At 36.3% G+C, this 25,220-nt stretch overlaps 1 protein-coding gene across 7 annotated transcripts in view; it reads left to right on the top strand.

Annotated features, from left to right (window-relative positions):
• The window catches only part of asap1b (ArfGAP with SH3 domain, ankyrin repeat and PH domain 1b), an 89,788-nt gene that overhangs the window by 25,476 nt on the left and 39,092 nt on the right, over window positions 1-25,220 (top strand). For all 7 annotated transcript variants that reach the window (XM_056254209.1, XM_056254208.1, XM_056254205.1 and 4 more), the window contains exons 4-6: window positions 15,883-15,955; window positions 19,505-19,650; window positions 24,855-24,929. In XM_056254209.1, coding sequence (XP_056110184.1) covers window positions 15,883-15,955; window positions 19,505-19,650; window positions 24,855-24,929 — 294 coding nt within the window. The remainder of the gene's footprint in view (window positions 1-15,882; window positions 15,956-19,504; window positions 19,651-24,854; window positions 24,930-25,220) is intronic.

Genomic DNA, 25,220 nt, shown 5'->3' with positions numbered 1-25,220 from the left:
TAATTCAATTCAAAAGGAGACGGCTCATGAGCTTCTTGTTTGCTTTGCACTGAAATCATCCAATCATAAGAGGTAATTTATACTTAAGGTATAGTAACCAAAACAACCTGTGGTCAGAGAGAGGGATGTAAATGGTCATGAAAACTAAATTATGGTAAAATAAACCATGACTAACATTTGACAAAATAAGGTGCAGCGTATGGCAGCTTTTTTGCAGTGACTTTAAAAAGGGATAGTTCACCCAAAATGTGAACTGTTCCTTTAAAGAAGCATGTTTAGCAAAAATATCCTCACAGGCTTAAAAAATGGAAACATTTCATTTTTGTTTGTTGTAATATTCATGTAATATTCATTGGAATGTGACACCATTCTGCACTACTAATACTGTCTGAAGGATCTTGCTAACACCAAACTTCCCTAATGTTTAGAGCTGAAGTGTGTGTGTGTCTGTGCCCATGGTTTGGGAGTGACGCAGTATGTCTGTGTCAGCCGCCTCACAGATGGTCTTCTCTATCGCCCAGGCAACCGCGCAACTCAACAACTCCCTCAAGTCTGTGTCATCCCACACCACATGCTCGTCATAGCATTCCAGAACGGGACTGAATCCTCCAGCCATGCCGGAGCCGCATTGTCGTGAAAGCCAACAGCCTCTATCATGTGTGTGACTGATGAAAGAAAGAAGCCCACTCCCTGTATTAAAACAGTGAGGCATTGTTGTCTAATAGGAAACCATTTTCTGTGCTTTACTTTTCCTCATGGATGCAAGTTAAAGAGGCTATATGCGTTTTTCTGAAATTTAAACTCGCGACTGACACCTGTGGCCAAAAAACAGAACTGCTCTTCCTTTCTGCTCACTCTCGCAGCGCGCGCTCGTACGTGCACACTTCACTAACAGCATTTACAAGTGAACTGAAAACAACACAGTGCTATTTCAATGAACAGTTTTATCACGTATTACCTTTTCAGAAGAAAAAAAGCCATTTCTGGGTCACTTCGTATTCCCAACACAGATCTGAGCTCCCTCCAAGGCTCAAATGCGAAGCCGATGTTCACTCTAGTCCTTGCTCGGCGCCGGTCGCTCTCAATCTTCGATCTTTTTCGGCCACTTGTCAGGGGTTTAACTTTTTTAGTCTTCTGTGGAGTTACTGTTGGTGTCCGAGTTGTCCTGGGTCTCTTCTGTGTATTCGCAAAATCCATTGCACTGCTTGCGAGTGTAGGCTACTTGCTGACTAGCGGTGGTGGCAGAGTGATCTGAAACGTTTAACATGAACGCGCTTGACGTCACATCCGCAGACAGCGCGGGAAAAATCCGACCCGACAGAAAATAGGAAAAATAGGATACAGGCTTATAGGTGCACCCAATGTGAGCGGACAAGGTATCAGTATGCTCATCAGGAGATGTTTAAGTCATAAATGGTAAAATAAAAAGGCTATTGTTACGTTTATTTGGGGGGAAAGTTGCATATAGCCCCTTTAAAGGAACACTCCGACTTTTTGGGACTTTAGCCTATTCACCTTATCCCCCAGAGTTAGACAAGTCCATACATACCTTTTTCATCTCCGTGCGTGCTATAAGTCTGTTTGACGCCCCCACCGCTAGCCTAGCTTAGCACAAAGACTGGATGTAAATGGTTGCAGCTAGCATACTAATCCAAATAAGTGACAAAATAACGCAAACATTTTCCTATTATGTTGTGATTTGTATAGTCACAAAAAACAAAGTCACATGAGACACAGACATATTTTAACCGTATAAATACTGGGAACTATATTCTCTGAAGGCGAAGCACTGCTACTTGGGCGGAGTGATAACCGCAGCACCTGAGACGCGCTCTCTGCTCCTCACCACGGCGCGTCTCAGGTGCTGCGGTTATCACTAAAATATGTCTGTGTCTCATGTGACTTTGTTTTTTGTACACTATGTGACTATACAAATCACAACATGTAAATAGGAAAATGTTTGCGTTATTTTGTCACTTATTTGGATTAGTATGCTAGCTGCAACCATTTACATCCAGTCTTTGTGCTAAGCTAGGCTAGCGGTGGGTGCGTCAAACAGACTTATAGCTCGCACGGAGATGAAAAAGGTATGTATGGACTTATCTAACTCTGGGGGATAAGGTGAATAGGCTAAAGTCCCAAAAAGTCGGAGTGTTCCTTTAAGTTAAGCTTGAAAGTTTTTTTTTTTTTTTTTTACGCAGTTACTTAGTTTTTTGTTCAAGCCCTAACATGACATCAAAAATGACCTACATTGTGGTTCAAAAGTTTGGGGTCAGTAAGATTGTAAGAACTATATATGTTTATTAAAAAAAGTATCATGTTCACTAAGGCTGTAAAATAATATTACACTTCAAAATAACTTTTTTCTTTTTTAATATAAAAATGTAATTTATTATTTTCAGCAGCCATTACTCTAGTCTTCAGTGTCACGTGATTCACGTGAAAAAATTCTTTTGTTAAAAAAAATTGTGCTGCTTTGTATTTTTGTGGAAACTGGGATACTTTTTTTTTTTTTTTTTTATGAGTAGAAATGTTAAACGGTTACGTTTGATCAATTTAATGCATCCTTGCTGAATACAATAATTCATTTAGTTAAATACTCCAGACTTTTGAATGGTAGTATATTAACTTTTTAAATAAAGATTTCTGGTCTTATTATGCACAATTAATTTGGTGCAGAACAGTATTCTAACTGTATAAAAACTAAAAATAGTCCTCAAAAAATTAATTAATCAAGAATGGTATCATGGTATTCTAGTTTGTAATGCCCACTTTTTATAGTCTAATCAATTACCAATGAATAAAAACTGCCCTACTTTTTAAATATCCAATTTCACTCTGTCACATTATGAACATAAAAGGGTTTGCAGATGCCATTTAATGTTGCTATAAGTGAAAACCCACTTGGTGAGAGTGAGAGAATGCATGAACCCAAATAAAGGTGATAGTGTTTCTTAGTTGATCTTAGTTTCTCATAGGAAGTGGACATATTGTAGACTATTTAGGTAGTAAAATACGAGAAAGTCCTCTAGCTATAAAAACCTAGAAAGCATGTCAAAGCAGACATGGTGTTACATATGGCAGTTGTTATCTCATTTGGCTATGTAAATGCATTTAGGCAAGTCTCTTCTCATTAATCTGATATGGAAAAGTAAACATCAAACCTAAACGCCTACACATACAGTTTTTATTTCTACTTTAACCTTTTAAGTATTCTGGTAGGTCTGGTTTTATTAATATTTCTAGAAAGATTGCCATGTCACCTTAAGTACCTTCTTTACACTTGGAAAAAAACAAAAACGTGGCCTTATTCCAGGAAGTTGCATAAAGTCAGCCAGTGTTGAAGTGATGTTCATGACATTTCTTACTTCAAATGTTTTTGATTAAATGTTGTTAGTTCTGCATTCTGAGCTCTTTTGATATCTGCAATACTGAACTGACAAAGACCTACATTTTTCATCTTGGGATGTCTCCTTAATGTTGTTCAATGTTTGATTGTGTCTGTTTCCTGGCAAATCCCCAGACTGAATGTTTAATGCGCTGCTATTTTAGTGTCTTGTAAGTGCTCATTATTTTTCAGCTTGGCTAGAATAAAGTGGGTACGGTTTACATGTGCCTGACGCGCTGTCAATGAAGTGAATTATTTTAAGAACAGCCATTTCTTCCCTATCATTTTCTCTCTCTTTCCCTCCACTTCTAGTGTGTACCTCAGGATTTGTTTTTGAGGCACGCACTCGTTTTGGTGACGAGACGGTAGCGTGCTATTTTCAGTCTCTTACCTAACATGACTGCAGTTCTGACCACAGGGACAGATGTGAAGGGCTGAATTATTGATGACTTGAGTGTACTGCATTCATTAAAGTGCTTTATTTTAGTGGATGCAGTCTCAGTCATCCCCACATGCCATGAGAAAGCTGATGATATAGAGTTTTCTCATTTCCTGTTTTAATTTTGTCACTATTGCAGGAATTCCCTAGTGATGTGGGGAACCCAGCAAAAACAAGGACGTAAATGCACATTTTGTAATTTGGAAGCATTATTGCTCAAAAGAAACCCAGAACATTGATAAATCCAAAGGGATTCGCTTATTACAGTATGTCACACCAAAGATGGGCAAATTGATGATGACAGTTGATGAAGTTGTCTTTACCACACTACAAATTTTCAAAATGGATTCTGTTGGTTATCTAAACCTTAAAGGGTCTAATTTGGCTAAGTTGTCTAAACCCCGTTTTTTTTAATTATTTTTTTTTATCGTAAATTCATCCCCTTTAAAGTAGCAGTGCTAAAAAATATTAAAGGTACACTATGCAACTTTTTTTGTTGTTCAAAATGATCACAAGTTAAATACATCATCAATCCTTCCAAAATGTGTTTTTGTCTTACCCTGATTCACTATGGTAAGGCTATTATAAGAGCTTGTGTTTTAGACCTGACAATGGTTTTCACAGGAAATGCATTGCATACATTCGTCGCTCGCCCGTAAGATCCTTTCCATCTAAACTGTTTATATCTCTTAAGCCTAGTAGTGAATGTTTTATGAGCAGTAGGATAACCATATTCATCCACACAGTCACACAGAGCCGAAGCACAACTAAAACAATGTTCTTCCCCAAAGTGCATGCGGTTTTGTTTTTTGTCCGCCAGAGGGCCAAAAGTTACATAAGTGTACCTTTTAAAGATAAGAAAATAAGAATCTCACTAAACTAGGTAATTTAATAGTCAACTGTTGGATAACTAGATGACCATTTGACCATCCGGACCCATACTGACATATTTAATGTCCAAAGGCAGTTTAATGAATTCATACTTTTTGAGTTTATCATCATGTTGCGAAAAAAATACACTGTTTATAAAGAGAAACGTGGTGTTTTTTTCTTTCGGTCTTGCAGCGGTGTTGGATGGAGATGATGATACCTTGAGTCCTGCTGGTGATAAGACATCAGCGCAAATACACGTCAGATGGTGATTCAACAGCCCGTTCAGAAATAGCTACGCCACAAATTGCTCCTCCTAAAGGTCTCCTCTTCCTCAGTACCCATTTTCTGTCATTCTTTCAGCACTCAAATTAGATCCACCATCCCATAAAGTTATCATCTGCGGAAAATGCCAGATGTCATGCTAGGTCATGTAAGCTTTTGATGCCTTGCCAGCGTTTTAAAGAGAGAGAGATAGACCGACATTAAAAGTCAGACATGTTTATCTCTTTCTACTTAATGCGTGTAATGCTCAGTCGGGATTTGACGTGTTTACGAATGCTTTGCACCACTCATATGCGCATACTTATTTGTCCTTAAAGGCATAATTTCACCCCAAAATGAACATTTTGTCATTGTATAATCATCCACATGTCAACATGTAAGTTGTTATTTTTGTGCAGAGATGGCATACGGCTGTTGCTAAGGCTGAGACATCGGGGTTGGCGTGTGGGGCGGCATAATCCATCCTCTCTGTTAAAATACTCGTGTGACATACATCCTGCAGTGGTGTTAGCCGAACAGCTGTGTTTGTCTGTGTGCATCTGATTATCAATGCCACCACATGAGCCAGACAGATCTGCAGATGGGAACTCTATCCATGAGGAACATAATCCGGATTCAAGCATTCATAGCGAGGAAAAGAAGGTCAGAAGGTTTGGCCTTGAGGATCAGCCTGAGCGTCGTTCGTGACCGATCCTGGACTGCGCAAGCCAGATGCAACTCGCGGCTGGATGAATTAAAGGAATAGTTCGCTTCAAAATGAAAATCCTATCATCATTTACTAACCCTCAAGTTGTTTCAAACCTGAATGAATTTCTTTCTTCTGCTGAACACAAAGAAAGATATTTTGAAGAATTTCGGTAACCAGACAGTTGATGGACCCCATTGACTTCCATAGTAGGAAAAAAAATATCCACTCATCCACTGTTTGGTTACCGACATTATTCAAAATATCTTCTTTTGTGTTCAGCAGAAGAAAGAAATTCATACAGGTTTGAAACAACTTGAGGGTTAGTAAATTATGACAGAATTTTCATTTTGAAGTGAACTATTCCTTTAAAGCCATTGCCTGATATAAACAAGCAAACATTTGTTTATTTGATTTATATCCAAGCAGACTCATTTGAGGTGTTGCTTTCATCTTGTAGCATTGGTGAACTAAGTTTTACAATGGTAAGAACCACTCGCATATCTTTCAGAAAGTCAGTAAAAATCAAATTGAGATGCTAATGGAGAGCTGAGAGTGTGAAGTCTAAAGCATCTTCATCATCCCCAATTCAAAAGAGGAACATGTAAACACTTTTGATGAAGACAGCAGGGAAATCAAGAAGACTGGCATTTCATTTTGACACCTGCTGAGTACAGCTCATCTGCTGTTCCTTGTTGCCAGTTTTGTTTTACATTTTATCACTGAACAAATTACTGCTACTGAACTTAACATGGTGTTTCACAGTAAGGTTGATGGGGAGTTTAACTAAAATGATCAAGCTGGCAAATTGTAGCTGTCAATTAGACAACCATTTAAATGGAAAACAAGACATATTACCTGCAGCAGGGACTTCCCATTTGTATGAAATTAATATTTTAATAATAATAACAATAATAATGTCCATTCTACATGTTGCTAATTCTCATTTTGGACTATAACTCTGCATATAAGAATATAACTATATACTGAACGTAAAAAACAGTAAGGTATTGATTAATAATAACTCTTTCCCCAGTAGTGTTTTTTCAAAAAAGTTGCCAGCATTTTTGATAATTTTCACAAAAATTTCATGGCCAACCAGAAATTTTGTTATATGAATATCTGAACATGCAATATTCATTTTTAAAGCAGAGACTCATTCCTTTGATATAAGTAAATAAATCAAATTATCCTTCATGCATTCTTGTTTTATCAACACTTAAATGTAGCCTATGTTTCATTAAAAAAGCTACATTTTTAACAAAAGGCTAAGAACAGTAAAAACACGGAAAGCCAGAAAATTCCGTCAGTGACAGGGAAAGTAAATGATGTTAATAGTATCGATTTGTCCCTCTCAGTCTTTTCAGTGTTGTTAGATAGCTTGTTAGCATTATGTTTGGTTGGGCGATGCAGTTAAATCGTCCGCAGGCTTGCTAATGCTTGGGGCGTAAACAGTGTCCGCTAGCATTAGCGTGGCTCTCGGTATGAAGGAGGAGGAGGTTCAGCCCGAGGTCGTTCTGTGTCAGCCTCGTGCTGGATTTAGCATCTGGGTGGAGACGCTAGTGGTGACTGTTGTCACTTGCCTTGAGGCTTCACCACAGAATCCAGAAGCGCCAACTTCCTCTTTAAGCAAGCACAGCACAGCCTAGTTTAGCAAGCTCCCATGGAGGATCATTCATGTGGCCTCTAGAGACCTATCCCGCTTGCTGTTGTAGCTTTCTAAGCAAAGAAGCCAATGAAGCCAATTGATCTTATGTGTTTCACCATGAATCTTTTATATCACTAATGTGCCAGAGAATTTGGTTTATTTCTCAATGGTTACATCCTATTATGTTAATTTGTTTGTGTGTGTGTAGGGATACACAATCAAAACATTTTGAGGAAATGTAGGTCACGCTGGTCAGAAGAGTACAGTTATATTTTGCACTCTACATTTAGTGGTTTAACAATGTAGCCGAAACCGCAGGTTTTGAGAAACGGTTTATAATGGCCTTATACTGAAGTTCTGAAGTTGCAGGTTGCTAGTCATGCTTGTTTCTCGTGAAGCAGTGAGATTTTTCATTTTATTTTTTATTATTATTTACAGTAATCTTCACAGTGAAAGGAATGTATATACATTTATTGGTAACTTTTTATTTGCATTTATGTACTTTTTAATGTATTTGTATATTAAATCTTATAAAATAGTATATTACAATGTATGTGAGTGTATTTATTTTTTTATTTTTGAATGAATAAATAATTAAATATTCATTCATTTTAAATAATTATTATATTTTAATTGTATTTAAACATTTATTTTATTTTATTTTTTGGGGCATTTTTTGACAGAACAGATCTTGAGGAGTAAGCCACAAGTCATGTTTTAAAAATCATGTCCCTCCCTTTAAGAGCAAATGTGTGTTGTTCATGAATAAAAATGAGTTAAACATTTTACACAACCTTTGCTTATGTAATATGTAAACACATTTCTGCTGTACAATATTAATTTATCCATTTCTTCTGCATTTCGCATACGTGTCTAAACTAATAGAGCGTGTAGAATGAAGCTTTCTGTGTGATTTGGTGTTTAATCAGACTCGTTCCTCCCTCGGCTGTTCAACTCGGATGTTCTCTGATATATAGCTTTTGCAGTTTCAGTCATGGAAGCCAAGTCTGTTTTTGTGGTGTTGCAGAATTTTAATATTTTCAATTCCTCTTTGTCATGCCATCATTGCCAGGGGGTTGTTGCTAACATGCAAATAGTGCCTATGGCCAACTCAAAGGAGTATTGTTAAATAGTGTATTAATTTTTGCTGTAGTATTAAAATTTGTATCAATTATCATGAAATTCCAATGGTAAAGGGAATTTTGTCATTTATTTTGACAACTGTAGTTGCAAGTACAATTTCTCCAGTTGTTTATATGCAGCATTCTTCAGGCATAAATTGGAATCAAATTTAGAGATATCTAAAATACAAACCAGTTTAACCAGTGAAAAATCTGCTGTTCACCTCCTATCCATCTGAAACCATCAAAGTTCACACACTCAATAATTCACCTCTGTCTTCAGAGTGGATCTGGTCAGTGGTCTTGTAGTACCAGCATACCCATCTCCTTGGATACAAATTCTCACTCTTGTCTTATCTTTTCCTAATGCATCCAAAAATACTATTATAAAATGGATAGAATGGATTTGTGGTCCTGCATGCTGATTGGTCAAGACATTCATGCTGTACTAACAGCCGTGTACTTCTCTGGTCTATGACAGTAAAGGCAATAGATGAAAAAGAGTTTAACTATTTAAAGAGTGATGCATGGATGAATGCTCATTGTGTGTTGCATTAGACACAAAGTGGTTTTACTGAAAGATCAAATATTTCCATTATGCATGGAAAATTCTAGCGCTGTTGTGTCCGTGGCACAAAGAGGATGTTCGTGTCATGCCTGCTTCGTTTCTTCCTCCTGTATTTTGCGCTTACATGGATGCATCAGGCCTGAAACTCTGAGGCTGGAATGCGAGTGATTCTTCATAAAATCTGTGTCGTATACGCCCATAACGCACACAGCTCAGAGGATTTGGCAGTAACTTGGATGTTTTTCTTGTGTTCTTTTGAAATGGATGTTCGTTTGGCAAAGTAGTGGAAAAATAAACGATAATTCAGTGTCGTATATCTTGGATGCTAAATACATTGTTTGCTTTCTTTGTCACATTCCTACATTTTTATGTCAGGGGAGGTTTGCTTCCATTGTTGGATGAGATGTTAAATATGTATAGGGACATTTTCTCTGGGTGGGGTGGTACAGGCTTTGGAGCAAACTTGGTGGACTTCCAGAGTAGGGACCTAGGATTTCCACGATTTGGAATACATGGAGAGAGAATCCAGAACAATGCGGACTAGTGTCCATATTTATGTCCAGTATAAAAAAAAAATACTAATATTGAAATCTGAAGTCTGCGTGTCTCTGTGTGAATGAGCGGCGCAGTTTCATCTAGCCTACTACTCATACTAAAGCACACATGACGTGACGCTTGTGGAGTTTTTAGCATCTGCCGTTTCACTGTATGATGAAATGAACATATGAACTTCATTTTTAGAGCTGCTCTAAGAGTCACTTCACAATCATTTCACCATTTAATTTGATTGAACTATTGTCAAATTCACATAGAAACCAAAAGCTTCACTACAACCCACCAAAGTTCAGTTTAACTTGAAGAAATTGACTAATATATTACTATTGTACAGTAGAATGTACTTCTCAACTTAATAAAGCAATTTATTAAAACATTTTGTTAGGAATATCACAATATCACACAATTATGATTTCAAAGGGCCCTGCATGGTCTTTATTCAGGAAAGTCTGTACAGGGCAAAAATCCTTTGTGGATTTTATCCCAATTTTAAACCCATTTTTATGCAGCAAAATTGAGAATTTTAGACTTAGCTCACTTTTAATTTTATGATTTAAATTTGAATTAGGAATGCTGATATTAAACCAGTATTAAACTTTACAAATATAGAGTAAAATGAAAATGATTACAAAGAGGAAAATAATGTAAAAAAAATAAAAATAAAAACGTATAAAAACAATATTAAAATTCTTGCTGTTATTGAGAAATATCAAAGTTTACATACCCTTAAATTTTTATATTTTTTTCATTTACCTGGATGATTAATGACTTTTCATGGTCATATCTTATCAGATTAGGACAAACAAGAGACTCGTGAACAACTATCACAAGACATGAAAACAATCGTTAATCATCCAGGTAATAATGCACAGTATTAAGATTCAAGGGAGTAAACTTTTGAACTGGTTAATTTATGTACAATTGTGGACTATATGGAAACATCTATCATATGAAAGCTTATTCAGGACAGTACTAAATAAAAATAACATGCAGTTATTATGATCCCTCTTATTTTGTTAGAATTATTAACATCTTGCTCATTCTGCAAGAGGTATGTAAACTTACGGGCAGAACTGCAGGTCGGGTTGGTGTGTTTGTGTCTGTGTGTGTGTGTGTGTGTGACAGTATGTTGTCAGGTTTGGGTTGGGTTTGTGCACTTATTTCGAGTTTTGGGAAGGAAATGCCTGCTCTGTGTTAACGGGATAAGAGTGTTAGCAGGAAACATGGCAGCTTTCACCAGTGAACTTTGACATCAGTGAATTTGACCTCTTTACAGTTTAAATTTTGTGGTCAACTAAACATTCAGTGGTCAAGAAATGTCATCAGCCTTTTTGTCGTTGTTTTATCTCTAGAAACCATACATTGAAATGTCACTAAAGAATTTTTCAGAAGTAGCAGGACTATATATAATACCATTATACAATTAGAAGAGTAGCCTTACAGTATAGTTTGGAAAATTATATTGTTGAACACTGAACAACAATATTTTTTTTACCATTACAATTTAAATATTAAACAATATTAAGTTACTTTCAGTGATGCAATGATTCACATGCATCTAGTAAGGTAAAAAAACACTTTAATTTTTTCAAAATATACACTGCAGCATTGTCTGGAACGGTTCGAATCCTCTAAACGGCTCCTTTTTGAGAGATTACTCTGCTCTGATTGGTCAGATGGCCCAGTCTGCTGTGTCTGCTCTATAGCTTCAAGCACGTGTTGGATGCGAAACGGCGATTAGGGGTGTAAGAAAATATTGACACACTTAAATATCACAATAATATGTTTGCCAATACTGTACTGATTCTCAAAAACACTGTATTGATATTTAATTAATTATTTTGTTTACATCCTAGATTCATAAAGCAGTGGCTTCTAGATAGAAGTGTTGTTATTTCTAAACATAAACTGTGACAGAAAGAAGTAGCGTAAGTGTGCCCCGCTAACGATAGCATTAGCAAACCCAGCCCACCAATTCCACTATAAATAATGCACTAAGATACCTGAAAATACCCTGCCCTACCCATTACCTAATCTGATTTTCAACTCCAGAGGAGGGTTCCTCAGCACTTGTATACGCAGTGATATGAACAGTAACGATTGCATCGCTTTTATTGTATCAATTCAAGCACAAGGCCTCTCTGTCTTTGGAAGTGGATGCAAAGTGAATTTGTTTTCAGAGTCCTCTTTACATGTCAAGTCAGCAACATAAACCAAACGTTGTTTGTAGACGTTGTTCGCTGGCAGCAAATGAAGACCATCGGCTGGCATTATGCAAAGTTCTTACAAACTGATGTAGGTTCGTGCAGGAAGACTACGACTCGTTTCAGGCAGTTCCGAATCGGTTCTTTCTTTTTGGGAGACGATAACTCTATTTATTGTGCATGCTTTGCAGACCTTTTACATTCACAAGCAGCTATATAACACACTACATGAAAGGCAATATCCAAAAAAACAATTATGGATTACATACATATGAATTGTGGTTTATGCTAGCTTTAGCTGCTAATGCCATTTAAATGAGAATAAAAGCACAGAGTTTGTTGGAGGTACATGTGCTGTTTGAAATCGCCCCGTATTCCCTTTTTATACTATTACCCCACTAATATAGTACACTTGAAGGAGTGAATAAAAAACGAGTGAGCGAATTCGGACACTGAGTGTACCGGAAGGGCTGCTGATTTTGCATAGTTTGTGCTTTCTGGTTTATAATCATTTGAAAATTAGCAATCTGGCAGCTCCAATAGTCAAGTCAAGTCACCTTTATTTATATAGCGCTTTTTACAATACAGATTGTTTCAAAGCAGCTTTACAGCTTTCCAGAAGAAAATAGCATCACAGTCCTGTCCAGCTCAGTGTTAAGTTCAGTGATGTTTAATTTTTTTAGTTGTAAAAAGGTTATTAATTTTAGGGATGCACGATATATCGGCCACCATATCGGTATCGGCCGATACATGGTCAATTTTTATGTTATCATTATGTTCAGTGATGTTTAATTTTTGTTGTAAAAAGGTTATTAATTTTAGGGATGCACGATATATCGGCCACCAGATCGGTATCGGCCGATACATGGTCAATTTTTATGTTATCATTATGTTCAGTGATGTTTAATTTTTTTAGTTGTAAAAAGGTTATTAATTTTAGGGATGCACGATATATCGGCCACCAGATCGGTATCGGCCGATACATGGTAAATTTTTATGTTATCATTATGTTCAGTGATGTTTAATTTTTGTTGTAAAAAGGTTATTAATTTTAGGGATGCACGATATATCGGCCACCAGATCAGTATCGGCCGATACATGGTAAATTTTTATGTTATCATTATGTTCAGTGATGTTTAATTTTTGTTGTAAAAAGGTTATTAATTTTAGGGATGCACGATATATCGGCCACCATATCGGTATCGGCCGATACATGGTAAATTTTTATGTTATCATTATCGGCCGATATATTAAAGCCGGTAAATAATGGATTATTTCCTTCAGCTGAGACACTTTAGATGCACACTGTTCGCCATGATGGTTTTGAATTGCTTGAAATATGATAGGAATTACTTAAAAAAAGGTAAATACAGTTTAGTGCAACATATAGGCTACATAAAATTACAATGAGAACATTATAATTGTGTGCTTGGGACATGGCTTTAAATGGTGAGACTTTTGTTTTTGTAATCAGGCTCTCAAAAATTATGTAAAAATTTGGATTTAGATTTATCAGCCAATATATTGTTTATCGGCTTTCAAACATAAAGAATTATCGGTTATCGGTATCGGCCAAAATGTTCATATCGGTGCATCCCTAATTAATTTAGTTCCTTTATATATATATAGGCGCTCTGGAGAAAACCGTGATGTCATCGTCCAGCTCAGTTCAGTTTTCGTATAATGGTGTCTATGCAGGCAGATCAATAAGCAAGCCAAAAGCCAAAGGCGACAGTGGTAAGGAACCAAAAATCCATCAGGTGACAGAATGGAGAAAAAAACCTTGGGAGAAACCAGGCTCAGGTGGGGGGCCAGTTCTCTTCTGGCCAAAATAGTAAATACCTGTATGATATTATGCTGTACCCATATTGGACCAGCGGTTTGGAAAATGGATGGATGATTCAGCTGCGGGTGCCATCTTCTGGCGAGAAGCGGGAATTCATTCGGCGTGACCCTCTCAGTGCATTATGGGTGTTCTCTAGCCGTTTTGCGGACATTGGTTAACTTGTACATGCATTATTGTGTCGAATTGTGGAATTGAATGAGCGCCACTACCAATGGCTATCCCCTCAGATTACGGACGTGGCCGTTGTTTCCCCAGTATAGACAAACACTTCTTTTCTAATTGGAAAGTTCCATGTAAAAATGTTCAGAGGAAACTTGCACCTGCTTATTCGCTCAGGGATGATTAATTTGCTTGACTTTTCCAAACACTTGATTTTTTCGGTGTTCGATGATTAAGAGATTTAGAAGTTGAAGGCATGGCAGTGTAATTTCTTTAGATGGGCAAACAAAGGACAGTTAACTTCTGATTGAATGTGATTTTGTAGATTTTGTGGTCCTATCTACAGTGAAATGGCATTGGTCCAAAACCCTGGTCCTCAGTGGAGTTTCATTGGATTCATTTGTTAGAAAGTATTTATATCAATAACCTCATTCACAAAAGTGCACACACACCACCACCCTTCCTGTCATCTACTACTGTGTTGCTAGGGAAACTCTTCTGCACTCCTTCTGCAAAACAATGAAACTAGCAGGTCATGTTTCAGATTTCATTGAGAGGTGAAGATCTAAACAGGCTCTGTGCAGTCATGTGTTGTGTGAGTTTTGTCTCTCAGCGAAACAGAGGCATGACACCAGGATATTTTTAATTGAAGCCTCTGTGAGATGGAATACTGTACTGTACGCTCTGAAAACAAACATCTGTCACTTATTTAATTGTCCAATTTCCAGTCGGGATCATAATCGGATAAATGTTAGCTTTAATCAAGCTGTTTGAGTAAATTACATGGCTTTGCTCAGGTCACACCAAATTATCAATATCAATGGGTTGAAATATAGATTTTTTTTCGATTAACCTTCATTTTGAGTGATCCTGATATCAATTCTTAAAAAATAAATTCTGATGGATCATTTACTAAATCTGTCAGAGCAGTTATTGAATCGACAAGTTACTTTCAGTGATGGAATATTTTGATAAAATACATTTAATAGACAAATGTTTTGATTTTTACAAAACTACTATTCGATTTTTGAAAAAAGTCAGATATGCATTGCTCACAAAGGCTGCATTTATTTGATCACAAATAAAGTAAAAACAGTAATATGTGAAATATGTTTTGCAATTTAAAAATAACCTTTAACTTTAATATATTTCAAACTGTAATTTATTTACATTATGCTGATTTTGTACCCAAGAAACAATTCTTATTATTATCAACAGTTGTGCTGCTTAATATTTTTGTGGAAACTGATACACATGATGATATAATTTCTTAAATTTAAAAAAAAAAAAAAAATCTTTCTGACCCTGAAATTCTGGACAGTTGTGTTAATAGCTATTGCACTGCATAGTATTTTTTCATATTTTTATATTATTACCAAGTTAGAAAGCTCCCTGTATAATTTAAAGCATTGGCTGAGAGAATATTTATTCATATGCAAGCAAAATAAACATTATAATTGAAGTATGACATATCCGAACAATTCATATCCGAATTGAATCGAATTGAGAGTTTGTGAGTCCGAATCCAATCGAATCAGGAACCCAGTAGCAATAGCAGGCAATATGGGCAAATCGTGGCTTTGTGTGTGTGTGTGTGTGTGTGTTGCATAAAAGCAAAATTCTAATTAGGGACTGTTGATGCATCATGACCAATTAGTGCAACACAACTTTTCTCTTGATTAGTTAGTGATTTTGAATAATTTCTGGTTGACTTGTTCATTGTCTTTTGAGGGGAAAAAATTGTGAAAACAGCATAGCATGAAATATACATGACACTGTGCTTTGCATCTAGTAACATGCGTTTCACATACTCGTGTAAAGAACATCTTGTGCCTCGAACTGTTTTTCTACATCTGCAAGGAAATTGCCCTGAATAAATCAATACTTTTGTTTGCTTGATTAATTGTTCCGCAGTTAAGTGGTTGAAAGCAATGCTATGGGGTCAGTATGGCACAATTCTGGGCAGAATTCGTATTACAGCACAACCAGAGTTTGTTAGGATTTATAAGTGGATTTATTACATTTTATTTATAGTTTCTAGTATAACGTTCCTGTTAGGTCACATCACAAATGTACAGTTTCAGTGATTCCATCTCTTATCTGTTTGTCCATAGGCTTTGGATCAGGACAGAAACTCATTGCAGAAGGTTAAGAAGTCAGTCAAAGCCATTTATAACTCTGGCCAAGGTATGTACACAACCACGCACACACACAAATTCTGATTTGGTTAATGATTTAATACAAATAAACACACTTATTGAAATCATAGTGACTTATATTTTACAGGCAGTATCATGGATATGGTGGCGTGCAGTATTTTTTGTGATTGTAGATAAATCTGCTTGTAAGACTGTTAAAACAAATGGCTAGATCACAGTTAGCATGATCAACATGTTCCTGGCGGACACCACGCCAGCTAGTTTTATCCACCCCCACATACACCCACATACTTCTCTCACACACACATAATGTACTGATACTTGCTGCGTTCAGGTGTGTATATATACACGTACATATTACATAATAATATATATCAGGTGTGTATGGATATTTCTCTCTCTCGCTCTTTTTCCTCTCTCTCTCTCTCTCTCTCTCTCTCTCTCTCTCTCTCTCTCTCTCTCTCTCTCTCTCTCTCTCTCTCTCTCTCTCTCTCTCTCTCTCTCACACAACATAATTGATTCTATTTCAAATAAATGCTGCTATTTTTACTTTTTGTTCGTCCAAGAATCATATCATATAACCATTTATCATGGTTTCCACAAAAATATTAAGTAGCACAATTGTTGAGCACCAAATCAGTAATTAGAATAATTTCTGAAGGATCATGTGACACATTATGGAAAACAATTAAATCTATAACTGGTGAAAATAAATTAAAAAATAATAACAGTTTTCAACTATCCATAAATGGTACTCTTCTCACTGATCATGATAAAATTGCTAATTCTTTCAACGAGTATTTTGTTGTATCTGTTCAGAGGTTATCTTCTGGATTTATTGTTCCTCAGTTTCTCCCATCAGTACCGGCGGCATCTCAGCAATTCTCCTTTTCTGAAATTGCACAAAGCGATATAACTAACATTTTGGGTTCTTTGAATGCTTCTCATGCTTGTGATGCAAATAATTTAAATATGATTTTTCTTAAAACTCACGCTAGTACACTTATTCCGCTCCTCCATCATTTAGTTAATCTGTGTATTAGGCAATCAGTTTTTCCTGCCATGTGGAAAACAGCCCAGATCACCCCGATTCTTAAGTCTGAGGATCCAACTAATATCTCGAATTACCGCCCAATTGCAATTCTTCCAACTGTTTCTAAGTTACTTGAAAAAACATTATATAATCAATTAATTAATCACCTTGAATACAATAACCTGCTCAGTGATTGTCAGCATGGTTTTCGACCACTGCGGTCGACTATGTCGGCTTTGCTACTTTTTACTGAGCAGATACGGGCGTCTTTAAATAAAGGTCAGGTTACTGGAGTCATATACATAGACTTTCGAAAAGCCTTCGATACAGTCAATCATCAAATTTTGTTAAATAAACTTTTTTCTTTTCATTTGTCCTCCTCTGCAATAGATATGTTTAAATCATATTTAAGTGACAGATCTCAGACTGTAAGAATCGGCTCAGTAACATCACAGTCACGAGTGTGTTCTATGGGAGTTCCACAGGGCAGCATCTTAGGTCCTTTACTTTTCCTTATGTACATCAATGATCTTCCTAATGTGTTTGATGTTTCTAATACTTTATTATATGCTGATGACACTGTCATTTTTTTGTCTGGCTCAGATATTGATACAATTAATTACAAACTTAACTTAGACCTACAGCATTTACATGACTGGCTCCAGGATAACCATTTAACACTGAATACTAAGAAAACAGAATGTATGTATTTCTATTCATCTAGGAAACAATTGTCTATATCAAATTTCATTACCTTTTCGAATCAAAAACTTTCAATTGTATCCACGTATAAGTATTTGGGAGTCTCTCTTGACTCACATCTTACTTATCGTGACCATGTCCAAATTTTAATCAGAAAGTTACACCAAAAGTTATTTGTTTATAGTAAAATTAGACCATATCTACTGCATTCTGTTTCTAAAACATATCTTCATGCCATTATATTGTCCACTCTGTCGTATTGTTTACCTGTTTGGTCACTCACAACAAATGAGATCCTTGAACCTGTAGCGAGACTCTACAATAGAGCCTATAAGATCCACAACAGGCTTCCAGGCTGGACTCACCACTGTGTTGCACTATCTTTGAGTAATGCCTTGACATTTCAGAACTATAGAATGAGCCATGGTTTGAACCTTTTTTATCAGATCTTAAATGGTCATACTACTGCGGGATTGACTGCGCTGGCTCCTAAACTCAGTTCAAGGCTCGTATGCACTACGAGATCTGTTGCAAATGGACTTCTCCCTATACCGGCTTTTAGGAACTGCTATGGACAGAGATCTTTCTTTAATTTGCTCACTAGAGCCTGGAATGAGACTCCACAGCACATCAGATCTATAACATCAATAAGACTATTTAAACAAACTTGTGCTCGCCATCTGATGGACAGGTATATCTGTGACCACTGAGATGTCTTTATGGCCTCCTGCTGATGCTTGTTTACTGTTGTGGTTTGTGTGCTTGTTGTGTGTTTGTTATTGTATGGTCTTGGAGTTCTGTTGTGTTTGAGGTATTCATGTTCTGCAGAACAGGAACCTGCTGAAAATCAGTTTTATGCTGAGTCAGGCCCGATTGCTCTTAATCTTTTCCTGTTTAAATAAAGAAAGAAAGAAAAGAAAGAAAGAAAGACACTGAAGACTGGAGTAATGGCTGGTGAAAATTCAACTTTGCCATCACATGAATAAATAACATTTTAAAATATATTAAAGAGTAGAAAAGAGTTATTTATATTTTAATAATATTTCACAATATTACTGTTATTACTGTATTGTATTGTTCTGTATTACTGTATTTGATCAAATAAAGGCAGCCTTGGTGAGCATAAGAGACATCTTTCAAAAACAAACACATTTTTCAAATGTATTTTTAATGCATTAAATATGCCTTGTAATGCACCTTATAATGCATTGTATGGTCTCATGAATAATTTGTAATAACAGTTATAATACATTACAATACTTGCCAATTTATTAAACACACCTTTATAAAGTATACACATGACATTATTCCAATTTCAGATGTAACAAGGAATCTGGAAATATTAAAATGCATTTTAACTTTGGTTACAATTTATGAAAAGATATAATGCATTATAAAGGACATTATAAATACCTTTATAATGCATTATACATAAAGGCTTTTAAAATAAAAATCTTACTGATCCAAACTTTTGAACGGTAGTGTATATTACAATGTATTAATTTAGATTGTTATAGCACAATGCGATTTATTTGTCTGATTAATCTTGAAATACTTATGACAATAGAAAAGGCATATTTCTGATCTTGGTTACATAAGCAGAAAAGTTGATTCAGAGGTGCAGAAAGTTATTGCAGTTTAATGAAACTAAACATTCCTTGAATAAAAATGCACTGATAAATGATATCCATTAACACCAGGGAATTGTACCTAGGAATAAAATGATTTAATGCAGAACCAGACAACATGCTACCAACACCTGAGCGAGGATGTGTACTCTTCAGATGCCTGACATTCATAAACAATACCACATGATTGTGTTCATTTGTGTTCTTTTGTCAGATCACATTCAAAATGAGGAGATGTACGCCCAAGCGTTGGATAAGTTTGGCAGTAACTTCATCAGTCGGGATAATCCAGATCTGGGCACAGCCTTTGTTAAGTTCTCTACTCTGACTAAAGAGCTTTCCACCCTCCTCAAGAACCTGGTGAGTCTTCTACGTGAACAGATCCACAATGAATGGACATCCAAGACTTAATGCTCTTAAAAGCGGGTTTCTTTTCTATGATACTAACTAGATCATAGAAATAAAAAAAAAGATTGTTTTGGTTTATGTTGAAGCCCAATGTAGGGACAGATTTAAGGCTTTCCAGCATACTAGATCCCTTAGAGTGAATCAGCCTCTGGGAAAATAAAGAGCTTAAAGTGTGTGTCCTTCTACACAGGTTTTAGAGTTTTCTGCATTGGTGTCAGGCGGATGTGTTCAGAGATGTGTGAAATGTGTGAAAATTGTGTGTCTAGTGAATGTGTGTGAGTAAGAGGGGCTTTTGTAATCTATACTGATCTCTCCTCCTGGCAGAAACGTGGAGATAGAGCCATAAATTTCGAGTGTAGGAGTTGCAGTAGCTACAGCGTGTCTCCTTTTCACCCCTCACACGCACACAAACACACACATTCCTAAATCACTGTGTGAATGCTGGCGAGCTCTGCGGAAGGGAAGTCGTATCTGTGTGAGCGGAGGCTCAGTGTTCCAGCACTGCACAGCTGCTGGAAAAAGGAGAAAATTCATTATTTTCCATCTTAACATCAATTTTCATTTTCAACATACTTGTACTCGTAGGGCTGTATGATTAATCAAAATAAAACTGAAATCACGATATGGCTTATTGCGATTATTAAATCACAAAGGTTGTGATTTAATTAAATAAATGCGCTGCGTGTTTCAGAGTGAAGCACGGAACTGTGTTCTTTTAGATGAGTACAGCTCATGATACAGTGTTTTCACTGTTAGAAAATGAAGAAATTAAGACAGCCATAAATATTAGTATTGAAATGTTAGAGTTGTGGTTGTTATTATGAAATACTCCATTTTAATTTTACAGTTAAATACTGCAATATTAATATTTATTTTTGTTTAATATTTTTATTTAGTAGTAATAATAATAACTATGATTATTGTTATTTTAATATTTTTTCAGTCATACTGATATATAAACGCTTTTTTTTTGTGGGCCTGCAACCAAACACAGCAAACCTGAAGCTTTTTTTAAAATTGCATTTTAAATGTTTATTTGAAAAATCATGCAGCCCTGTTTATTTACATGATTGTATGGCAATAAAATAATATTGTACAATATATATAGTATACAATAAATGACTTTATAATAAAATGAAGTGAACATGTAATGTTGCATAACCCTAATGAAAATCATATTAAACAAGCTGGTTTTCAGCTGGTCTAGTTAAAGAGACCAAACTAACCTTTAATTATGGATTACTTTAATTATTTTGACCACCAGATGTACAGTAAAATAAAAAATGATTTTTTTAATGCAATTTCTTTCTTTTTTTACTCACTCTCTGTGTTAAAGGCACACTAAGTAAGAGTTTTAGATCAAAATATCCCAAAACCTCTAGAACAATGTTATATATTTTGTTGATTTGTGTACTTTATCCCAAATGTTTCTAAGAATGTTTAAATCCAGAGAAATAAGCAGTTTTAAAGAGGACACGGACCGAGTCTATCAATGACATCATACCCGTGTTACCCTCGATTTCTGGTTTTATTTTGTAGAAACCATGGAAACACGAAAGACGCTTTAATATAGATACTTGGCGTCTATGTATCTATACAATCTCCCCACACAAAATATCACGATACAGTGCTGTACCGATTTTTTTCCCCCCACTCCCTATATCGCCCACCTTGCTTTCTCATCATCATCAGCATCCAGCGTCAAAAAAATCCATATCTGTCGACCAATAAACAACCAATGAAATCATAATACATTAAGATAAAATACTGCAAAATGTCCTGTATTAGAAACTTTCCAAACCTCTGATAAAAGAGGCGTCTTATACCAAGCTACCACAGTGGTATCTTAGTAATTTGGTTAACTTTTGTACGGAACGTGTACATGATTTTCCACCAGTCCAGTGTACTAACGAACGGTTTCCTGTGTGTGTATTTTCGGTCTTGCTGTCATCCTCTCCTGACAACAGCATTAACATTTCCCTGATTCATTTCCTTTGGTTCCTGTGTCATCAGTATATCCTCTCCATTTCCACAACACCCTCCTGAGGACCATAGCCTCACTGGAACGCTGATGGACCAATACACACATAGCAGGTTATCAGCATTCACACTGCGTCTGCTAAGCCATGGAACTATTGGCATTGTGCTGTGTGGCTAATTGTTTTTTTCCTGCAACTGAGGCTTGAAATACTTAAAATAGTTCAGCTGTCAATAACTTATCTATATGAAACGGAGTTAAACTGCAGAATTCATTCTTTTGGTCTTCTGCTATCTCGTCTCTCTCTCAAAAGAGACACTTTGTTGTCTGGCTGCGGTGCTTTTAGACTGTTTTGGCACTAAGCTGAGGTATTTATCACTCTGAAACAAGGGCATCCATTTAGAGAATGAAGAATAGTGAGGAAGTGAACAGAAGTACTACGTTGTGGTGTATCTCCCAATCACAACTTGCCTCATTTATGAAAGCTTCACATTTGTATGAAATTAAGAAGAACTTCAATGAGGACTGCTCTTTGTTGGTTTGTTAACCAGCCTTTCTGTGGGGCAGTGTGTCTTTTATATTGGTGTTCATTTGCCACTAGCATTATCACCCAGATGAGCTATTCACCACATCAGATACTTGAGACACACAAACACACACACACACACACACACACACACACACACACACACACACACACACACAAAAGAAAAATACTCTGTTTAAACACATTTATCTCACTATCTGCACTCTTAACCTTAAACACGCATATCTCAGGTGACTTTAGAAATGTACTCTTTCCAACTTTTTATACCAACTTTTACTTTACACACTGGTGTTTTGAATTTTCATTTTATGATCCCCCCCCCCCCTCCCCCAATTGTGTTAATATGTTCCAGATAGCATTTTATGTTTCATTTAATATAAATAAAATAATAAATTGTCATCCAAGCATATGTCAAAAAGTGTCAACTTCTCATATACACAATATAGAGGGTATGCGCATGACGTCACCGTCGGCCGGAGTGAATGCGGTCACGCCCACAAGTGGCAAAAAGACTGAGCGGCAGCATTTGTTTTCAGCGTGAATGCCGTGAAAATCACACAAAACACATCTAAAACGGGAAAGAGCTTTGCGATTGACTGTACAACTAGATTTGACCAGAAATCTGAGGTACTGTATATTTTTACAGACTGCAAAAAGCTACAGAACAGACTATATTCTGCATAATTGGATGTTTTTAAATAAACACTGACAAAAAACTATACAAGTTTTAGGGCTGGACGATATGATGATATACAGTATAACATTAATGTAAGTGATCACTCGGATTTAGACCTATCTATATTGTATTTATATAAAACGTTTACAGGCAAATTGTCTTCATTTATTTCCCCGGCGTCGAAATCAGGCACATATAAATGTCAGGAAACACGATTCCTGGCTGCATGTCAATATCCATGGATCACTGGATCTTTGATAAGTTGTAAGGAACACTATATCGAGTCCAACTTTTAGTTTAAACTGATAATAGTTTGTTTTATTCGCGTTAACGCAGTTTCCCCTATTAACTCCAGTTACGCTGCAGCTCTTCTGCCACTCAGTCCCGCTGAGGGGGGCGTGTTCCGGCGGGGAAGTGACGTTAATGCATTCCCTCTATACTAGAGCAGTTTCAGCTTTTTTTATATTTGACATCTAATTTTGCCAATAATGAAAACAAAATAACATTTTCCATTTCTAACAGTTTTATTTTCTATGCCAGGTTTCAAAAGCGCTAAACAGTTCATCTTTTATACTCTATCAGGGGTATTCGATGAAGTTCCAAGAAGTCTGGTCTCTATATTTCCTTCAGAGTGGAGGTCCAGACAGTTTTTTGGAATATTCTAAATGTAATATATAAGTTTAATATTTAATGTAATATAGTTTTTAAATGATAAAAACTAAACAATCAAAATTGCGCCCTCAGAGCCAAAGCAGTGGCGTCTAAGAATAAAAAAAATAAAAAATAAAAATAATCAGTTTAGCTCAACTGGATATGAATATTAAAGAGTAAGATCAGATGTTTTATCAGGCTGTTATTATTATACCCATGAATGGCACTGAAGGCCATGTGACAAGGAAGGCCATGAAAGATACTGTATACACTAATAATTTGATTTATTTATACCTATTATAACATTGTTTATTATGAAATGCTCTTAATGTGCTGATTATTAATAATGCTAAATGTAGATGGAAAAAAGCATCTAGTCAAAAACCTTGTTTTTTTTTTTTATGGATGGATGGAGTTACAGTATATTAGCCTATATATGAAGGGAAAAGGCTGTTCTATTTATTTTGCTGCTTACGGTGTTTCTGGCTCTTTAGCTGGAGAGAGAAGCAAGGCGCACATCAGAAAAGAAAGGGCTAGAATGAAGCAGGTTTGGCTCTAGATAAAAAAATATAAAATAGGATATAACAGCAAAAGGTCATTACTTTAAAACGAACCTGAGCGTTAGCGCTTGTGGTGTGAACAGCCTCGTTGTTTTGACACGCTTCAGTTCACACTTTAAACAGTAGAAAAGTTAAAATAGTGCGCTGTCATGATGTCTCGGTTGGAACCAAGCCAGGGTCCGGAACTGCGGTCTGCTGTTTGAGGATCCCTGCTTTATATTATAATGTTTTACTGTCTGTTGAATGCTATTTGTTTAAAAACAGACAAAATGATGTAGATTTATAATAGTGATTGTCGTTAAGGTTGTCAGCCATAATATAAACAATTGTCGTGAATCAATATCAGGCCAATTTCTTAGGGATGCACAATATATCAGTTATCCGCTTTCGATCGTCTTTCTTTCTTGGTCCTTAATCTATCACTATTATCACTATATTAAGCTCTTATAAGACAGTGTAGTACGTCAGTGGGTCTCATCTTGTTACTTGAATCCAAACTATCGGGCCTCTTGGGTCTGAAACATTAATGTTGATTAATTTAAAAGATCTGTCTCGGAGTATCGGATGACAATGCTGGTCTGCTCATCCTGATACGGTTCCATCTCTCTCTCAACAGGCTCTTTGTGTGGATGGCTGTATTTGATATGTTTTCTCTTATTTCTTCTGTGCTGTGCTTATGCTGTGCTAAGTGTCATGTATCGTATTAACACAGTCTCTGCTCTGTTTCACCGTCTCTTCCTGCAGCTCCAGAATCTGAGTCATAATGTGATCTTCACTCTGGACTCTCTGTTGAAAGGCGACCTGAAAGGCGTGAAGGGGGTGAGAAATATTTATTTCAGACCATGTCTCATAGAACGTCAGACCTGCAGAGTCTAAATACAAATGGAGATGCATAACAACTCTTCTCGTCCACCAATTGCACTTGGATACCAACCCAGAAACATAAATAACATCTTAAAAGAAGATGTTGTAGACCTGTAGAAGTACCTGAGCTCTGTTCTAGTAAATAGTTTTATTACATCACAAACTACACTAGCCCACTGCAGTTCTTATGTAGTGAACTTAAACTGAGAGTGGTTTAAGTGTAGCTATTTTTGATGTCTTGTCTAT

Source organism: Rhinichthys klamathensis, unplaced genomic scaffold (assembly GCF_029890125.1).
Source record: "Rhinichthys klamathensis goyatoka isolate OS25496 unplaced genomic scaffold, OSU_Roscu_1.1 h1tg000110l_1, whole genome shotgun sequence".
Lineage (NCBI taxonomy): Eukaryota > Metazoa > Chordata > Actinopteri > Cypriniformes > Leuciscidae > Rhinichthys > Rhinichthys klamathensis.
This window is presented reverse-complemented; position numbering and strand designations above follow the sequence as displayed.